Consider the following 8,395-nt stretch of genomic DNA (forward strand, 5'->3'; position numbering starts at 1 on the left):
CAGAATAAAGTTTAGACTTTCATCTTCACGATGTTGTCAATTCAGAAGTTGCGCAACAAAATTCAATGAATACGAGGAAACAAAAACAAAAGGGAGGGAGAGAGAAATTAAACAAAGAAACAAGAAACACAACAATATAATTAATTCAAGCGGGGTTTTCATGCAAAGTGTGATTTGTTCATCATCTTATCATTGATCAGCGAGACAGGTTATGCTGATACATTTACGTATACAGGACAAAAGCAGAAACAATGGCTGATCAAGCTGCCACCAGTCGGTGCCGATGCACAACTAAAAAATTCCGCTACAAGGCAAGGGATGACCCTCTTTAGCACGGAATAACAAGTAGGAAGAACTTTGATGCCGGAGGTATCTTCAAAACCGTACTTTATATTTACTTCTCGGCCTACTTCTTGCTTCCTAGAAAACCGCCATTTGCTCTTCTCTATCTGTTTACTGAATAGAGTGCTCTTTCCCCTGTGTTGATAGAGCTCCTTGATGTCAACGCGAACCTCTGCAATGTGTTTGTCTAAGAAGGTGCCTCTGCGACGTAGTTTGATCACAAGTCGGGCACGACTGTTTCGGATGTCCGATCCTTTGACAGCAAATTGCAAGCTCAAGTTGGAACCATTAAAGTTATTAAGATCAATTTTGGACTTGTGGAACCTGTTATCATCAACGTAAAGCACTGCATAGAGATCGGTGCTATTGTTGAAAGACAGTCCGCTGATCACGATCTTTTTGGATTCGTGCTCCATGCTTCTCTTTGTTGTGTCTTGGCTCATGGGTTGTAATTCTCGTCGTGATTCGTGAGAGAAGATGACGGAAGAACCCTAGAAGAAGAAGAAGAAGAAGAAGCGCATAGTCTAAACTCAGAAAGGGCAAGGACAAATACACAGTAACAGACACACAGAGAAGAAAGGAATATATAGAGCTAATCAACTATAGAAGTCATCGTCTCACCACTTTCGAACAAGTCTCGTTTGTTTATTTTTTTTCTTCTGCAAAGTCTGCTTTTCCAGTTTACTCAGTCTCAGCGCAGCGCAACCTACGTCCATCTCCCACACCCACGCGTTACGGAGAAAATTCTAAGCAAGTATGCATATATATATAACACACTCAACCCATCAACTTGAAAAAGAAAAAAACAAAATACAATCAACTTGATATTTTAATTCAAATACATGGGAGAGTGTGGTTGATATAAAAGAGTTTTAGGTACCATAAGAATTGGGTATTTTAATGATCATATAACAAGCCGTGCTTATTGAACAGACAAAAGAAAATAATAAGATGGGATGTCAACAGTAAATCTAGCCCCGCCACCCTAGTTTAGTGAGAGGGGTCACCTGCCGACAAAACAGGTTCCAACACCCTTCTGATATCATCTGACTTGGCATATCTTACCATGGGATTGAGGTGGCTGCATCTGCTCTTCACACAGGGCGCCTCACACCGATTTTACAAGCACATCCTATCATGTATTGAGAACATTTTTCATACTTGTAAGTTATTATTCACCGGAGATGTTTCCGATGCATAGTAGATGTGCCTGTGAGGCGCCCTTGTGTGAGGAGCAGATCCCATTCCGGGATTGAGACCTACCATAAAAGTGGGAACCATCTCGTATGAATTATGCCTTATCGGATCATGTTGGGAGGGTGTTGAAACTTATTTTATTGGTAGGAGATCCAGATTCAGTCTACTGGGTAAAAACATTTGAACGATACTATAAAGCTATATCTAGCATTGGTGAAAGTGTAAGTTATTGTTGGGCAGGGATCTACTCCTAATACCATTCTAACTGGCCATTGTAACCTTACATTAGGAATATCTCCCATATCATTCATGATGTTGGTAAGACTCAATTTGGAAGGAAAGAATACTAATGCAAATATATACAGTATAAATACATAATATTGCACTCTACACATTTATATTTGTACTCCTTCCATACTGAGCTCAAAAAGCAGCTGTATTAGTTTGTTAGGCATGCTGGGAACCTCAGGTTGGTAGCATATCTGACTTTCTCCTAATTGACTCATTCAGCAATATTCTTTCTATTGACCCAGCAGCTTGTGGTCCTTGCATAGGGATTAGGGACCTTGCCAATTGCTGCCACTGGAGGACTTTCAACCACCCATTTATTATATTTTAGACGAAGTTATTAAGATTCCTAACAATACAGGGACACACCTCTGTCAGACTAATACCATGGATAATGTTAAACCCAAGGTGATTTTACAAATGCATTTGTTTAGTTTTTTCACTCAAAAATTGTTCTGTAAGTAAATAAGTCATTTCGGTAGGAAAGTTATATTACGAGTTACGACATGCTAATTAGTAGCGGACGGAAAAGACAGGAAAAAGAAGGAAAAGATAGGGAAATACATATAAGATTTGTAAAGATTTTTTTACCTTACTTTTTTTTTTCTATTTTTTCCTTCACACAGCCTAAAAGAGTGGAATGAGAAAAACAATCATGAGGTACAAATTAAAATTCAATCTTATATGAATGTAAGTCATACAAAAAAACCCAACTGATCCCCTTTTAGAATTATTCTAACCATGTTCCACCTTGTGCAGAATACATAAAAGGACCCATCCACCATGATTGATAACCTTCTTAGATGTGCACTGTAAGAAGGGTTTATATCCCTTATTAATCTCCAATATTGAAATAAACCCTTTGTGTGGTGAGGTTGGTAGGATATTGATGATCTCTACACATCTTTTCTTGTCACATATAGAAGGAAGTGCAGAAAATCTGAATTGGGGTTTGTGACAAGTCCAGAGCAGCTGGTAGGGACACTCCGGTGAGCACACAGAACTAGCACACTCCAAGAGCACATATGCTGTAACCATCGTTATAGCAGTCAATAAAACTCGCCTGCAATGGAAAGAAATTCTCAAATTCAAAACATCATGTGCGTTGCATTAGGGCTCGCAAGGAATAGTTACAGGCTTGCGGCAGATGTTTCCAATACATATGGTGAGATGGGGCTGTGACTTGTGAGGTCGCTGTAAGATGCGGTCTGTGAGCAGTCAATCCCAATTCACACGTAAAAGGCCAGACCCGGTTCAATCCCTTTTGAATCAAAACTGAACCAGCCCAATCCAATTCAAGTCACAAAATAAAAAACCGAACCTAGCCTTGAATTAATTAAACAAGTATGGACTAGTGGCAAACAGCTGACCACCAATATGGTGAAATTCACTCCTTAATTCGAGCGCACATCTAATGAAACCGTGGTGGCGAAAATGGATTTAGTCCTCACAACACCATCCTCTCACAGACTTTTGCAATTGAATTCGTCAATCTGGTCTCCGTGGTGGCCTTTTGCAATTGGATTTATGATCCTTTAACGACAAATTCCAATCCCAAGATTGAATCATTGAAGTCCTTAAGATCAATTATCGACTTGTGGTGCCTGTTCTCGTCCACGTAAACCACGGCATTAAGATTGGTGTCGTTGGTGAAACAGACTCTGCTGATGACGATCTTGTTGGACACGTCCTCCATGCTGCTTCTTCTTGTTTCTGGGTTATAATTCTCGTCTTGACTGTTGACTGTTGACTGTTGAGAGAGAGGTGACAAAAGAACCCAAAAGGTCTAAATGAAGAAGCGCGTGCGTCCAAACCAGTTTCAGTGTCAGAGAAAGCAAGGGAGAATTCCTGTTTCCCCATGAGAAGTCTCCTATCCAATTTCCACAGTCGGCCTCGGCCCAACCAAAGTCGCGTTGCCCAACGTGTAACGAGAAAATTCTAACTAAACCTAGCAATTGGATTGTGTCCTGTGGGGTGGGGTTTGAGTCGGGTTTACTGGGTATGTTAAATAATGAATAAAATAATAAAATATGTTTATATAACACTATTTTAGACAAAAAAAATTGGGAAATTACATACCATTTTAAATCGTAAAATTTGAAAAAGCCCATTTTAGATTTTCAAATAATTTTTATTAGTTAAAAATAAATTTTATTAACTTTGAAGAAAATTACTTTAAGAATTTTTTTAAATTAGATTTATCAAATTAACAATAATTAATTTAATAGTAAATAATCAACAATAATTAGGAGTGAATTGTCACTTAAACACTAAAAACTTAATTAGCTTAACTAATAGTAAATTTTCAATCACTTAGTTTATTTAATTAACTTAGTAACTCAATTTTCTTAATTTATTTTTTTAATTAATTATCTACTTATCTTAATTTGCTTAATTAAGAAGAACTTAATTTACTTATTTACTTTATTTAGCTTTGACTATTTAATTACTCTATTTCTAATCTTAATTTATAAATTGACATAATCAATTGGTTAGTTCACATAGTGACTTCATTTACTTATTTAGTTTAATTAGCTTTTTTTATTAATTTTTCTATTTAAATTATAGTAATTTATTTAAGGGAAAATTCCCAACTAGTACCCTATACTTTGGGTCTACTGTCACTTTGATCCCTAAACTTTAAAATGCAACAATTCAGTACCCAATTTTTCAAAATGTACCAATTTATTTAGTACCTACCGTTAGCCAACTGCTAACCAGCTGTTAAATACATTTGAAAAGACACAAATTCCCTTCAAGTGTCATCTAATTTTCTTTATTAACCATCTAAATATTGACAAAAATTGAATCAGTCTCGGATCTTTGCCTCTTCTATTCAAAAAAGTTGGGGTCACATCTGAATGGACATTCTGGTGAGACAACTTTCTTGATTAGAAGAGGCAAGGATTTGTGGTACTCGAAGGGCATTTGTGTCTTTTTAAATGTCATTTAATGGCTGGTTAATAGTTGATTAACAACAGGTATTTGATTGATACGTTTTGAAAGTTTAGGTATAGAATTGTCACATTTTAAAGTTTGGGGAGCAAAGGACACTAGGCCCAAAGTATAGGGTACTAATAAGGAATTTTCCCTATATTTAATTTAATTACTCTATTTACTTTGCTTAGTTTACTTAATTGACTTAGTCAAATAGCTAATTCTCTTAGTTGACTTAATTAATTTATTTATTTAGTTTAATTAGCTTAGTTTCTTTAGTTGTTCTACTTACTTAGCTCAACTTAGTTAATAATTTAATTAATTTACTTAATTGCATGGTTATAAAATCATTTATACATGGCCTAGAGCTTTTGGATCATTTTTATTTTAATTATTTTTTATTTTTGATTTTTCAAAAAGTCATGGGGTGATCCATTTAGACCAAACTATCAAACCACTAAAGCGGTCCGATCTTTAGATTGATTTTTAAAATCTTACTTAATGGTTTAATTTACATATTTACATTGATCAATTTTGCTTATTATTTAATTTAATTAATTAATTTTATTAAAGTGATATTTTAAACTTTGGAGTCTAAAGTGACCTTTTCAAACTTAAATAGTATCACAAAATCATGTTTAATTATTTAATTGATTGTCTAATTGATCTATCAACGACATCTCCAATATCATTTGTTTTTGACGTAAAATGGTATTTCCATCATAATTTGAGGATGGAAATGACCCTTTTAATTTTTTAAGGTCTAAAGTGGTTTTTTTTTTTTTTTTTGCAAAGTTCTAGAGTTGCCATAGCCAAAAACTAGTTAAACTGAGATCAGATTATGGGTCGGTACTCAGAGGATTTATGATGGATTTGGTTGAAGCCAGTGAGAACCCAACACAATACATTAAGTGGCCCATGGATAGGTTGTATTGTTATGACATTGGATTCTCCAACGGGTACCATCTTTTTTTCATTATTGCCTCACTCTTTTTATGTAGGGCCTGTTTTTTCTTTGGGTTTTGAGAGGGGAGAAAGTTGGTTTATGGAACTTTGGTTCTCATTCATCAAGACACCTATGTTCTTTTTTCAGATCCAGTGAACTCTATGAAAAATTTATTTTCCTTGGAGATAAGTGATACTATCTCTTAGGTGGATAAATAACTTTACTACCTAGAAAAAATTGCCAACACTGGGATGAAACAAAATTAACCTTTTTAAAATGGATTTTTAAGCTAAAATAATTATTTTCTTATTTACATAAAAAATATAAAAGATCATAGATGAATGTTCTTATCTGATTAAGTATTCCCTGTGAAATATTTACTCAAGTAAAAACATTTATTCAGCAAAATAACTTCCTAAAAACAAACGAATCATTAATATTTTCTTTGGATGGAAGAGGAAAGCTTATTTATAAAAATATAAATAAAAGCAACGCATTACTTTTTCCTCACTTTGACTAATGGGTGAGAGGCCCCTGCAGAGTCGAGACGCCTTTAACCACGTTCGTAATTCAAATCGCTGCGAGCCAAAAAGAAAAAACATACGGAGAATTACGGAAACACCCGATGCAGAATTCTGAATTCCAGCCCCCCCTACTATTAGCCCTCTCCCCCTATTATAAAATTCTGATATGGGCTGATTGGTCATTCTCCCAAAAACATATAGTGAGTTTTAAGCTTCAGCAGGTTTGACTGGTTCAGAATACAAACCCAAGTTTTGGCAAAAAAAAACTTTAGATAGTTAAACAAATCTGGGTTGACATGGGCTTCGATCAGTGCAAAGCCCGTTCAATAGCCTTTTCAGCCTTGTATTGAGAATATCTCCGTACTTAATACAATGTTACAAGAGGCTGTTTGAACCGTATGAGTACAGGGAACAGCCAAACTCAGCAGCGTGTAAAAGCTACCTAAACTAGGTTAATTGGGAGTTGATTTTTACATGCTCAAGGATAATCTTTTTATTTTTATTTTCTAGGATTTTCACTAAGCACAACTTCTTGGCTTTCAATATGTGGCTTACCTGAGAATACTAGAAGCCGCTGCATGAATGTCCTCCAAACATATTAGAAGCTATTCCATTTGGTGTATTTTTTCATGCAGGTTGTTTGGCTTTTTAGAAACCTGGCAGCCTAGATTTTGATTTTTTTTCATTTGGTTGAGAAAAGATCTAGTTGTTAAAAGTTGCAGCCTTGAAGACATGTGAAATCCATTTCCGGTTATTTTGGGAAGCTCTAAATAAAGCTTCTTGCCTTTTTTTCTTCTATTAGTCTTTGCACGAAATAGTCAAACTGCTAAGATCTTGATATAAAAGCTCACATTATATTTTGACTGTCAAAGCTTTAGAAGATCAGAGTTGCCAAATGACTCCTAGGTTAATTATGGGAAAAAGAGTTAATTATGGGTACTTATCCGAAGAAACAAATGTTAATTAGGAGACCTTTGCTTTCCTTGATTTGTTTAGGAAATAGTTAGAAATCGGAAATTAAGTTGACATTTTGGTAAGAATGACACCCTAATCTATTTTTGAGCTTAGTTCCGTTTCTTGATCTTCTTCCATTCAGTTAGAATCTTGTTGTAGGAAGGGCAAAGGAGGAGGAGAGAGTGGAAATCTACAATGACAACTTTCTCTCAGTTTTCTGGTTCTCTCTTATTTAAATCAAACTAAAACAAAACAACGAAGCGTCAAACCAAAGACAAATCATGAAAAATTGAAAACAAATTAAGAAACAAATGAGATGAGATCTTCATACAACAAATCACATTGTTCTGGTGAAAATAAAGAACAGCTCAGTGGGTTACTCATCTGGGTGAGTCCAACAGCTGATCACGGTTACGGTCGAAGAGATGACCGCTAGTAGTCGGGAGATCCGGCTCAGTATCTGTCCGGTGTGGCCACGAACAGGAGCTTCGGCTCTCTTTAGGAGGGTATCCTTACCAAAATTATACGTGATATCTAATGTTCCTTCTTGCTGCGGCCTCCCAAGCCCAAACCATCTGCTCTTCATTATCGGTCTACTGATAGTGCGTCTTCCCCATAAGGTTGAATTGCGGCTCTCAAATAGATCTTTGATTGCTACTCGAACCTCTCCAACGTGTGTGTCTATAAAGGTCCTTTGGCGACGCAGTTTGATCACGAGTTGGACGCAACCGCTGTTGATGTTCGACTCCTTGACTTCGAACTCCATTGTGGGGTTGGAACCCTTTGCGTTGTTGAAATCAACTTTCTTCCTGCAGTTGCAGTCTCTATCCATGTAAAGCACAGCATAGAGATAATTGTTAGAGTTAGAGACATTGGTTGGAGATATTTTACGGATTTCTATCTTCCGGTATACCTCTTCCACGTTTGTTCTTGTTCTCATGTTTGGGTTCAATTCAAGAGGAAGCGCCTAATATCTGACAGGGCCAGTAACCCAGCGAGAATATCCGGATGGAGAGAGAGAGAGAGAGAGAGAGTTTCAGGCTTGCAGCCTCCTCCTACCTCAGAAACCTTTAAATATCTCATCATCCCAGGATAAAATGCCATTTAACTCAAGTTCTCAACTGAGTGCTAACAAACCGAGTCATCTCTCTCTCTCTCTCTAGAACAAGTCTCCTCTATATTCTATACTCTTGATTGGTGGGTTTCG

General features: G+C 36.3%; 1 protein-coding gene across 1 annotated transcript; it reads right to left on the minus strand.

Moving 5' to 3' along the window:
- Nucleotides 1-7,564: 7,564 nt before the first annotated feature.
- Nucleotides 7,565-8,128, minus strand: LOC148852194 (protein SRC2-like). The gene has a single exon (XM_088945748.1). The coding sequence runs from the start codon at nt 8,126-8,128 to the stop codon at nt 7,565-7,567; it is 564 nt and encodes a 187-aa protein (XP_088801874.1).
- Nucleotides 8,129-8,395: the final 267 nt, after the last annotated feature.

Source organism: Nelumbo lutea, chromosome 5, assembly GCF_056320005.1.
Source record: "Nelumbo lutea isolate HS-2025 chromosome 5, American lotus-T2T, whole genome shotgun sequence".
Taxonomy (NCBI): Eukaryota; Viridiplantae; Streptophyta; class Magnoliopsida; order Proteales; family Nelumbonaceae; genus Nelumbo; species Nelumbo lutea.

Coding starts and splice junctions, on each gene's coding strand:
- LOC148852194 (XM_088945748.1), bottom strand. CDS start 8,128: ATGAGAACAAGAACAAACGTGGAAGAGGTATACCGGAAGATAGAAATC.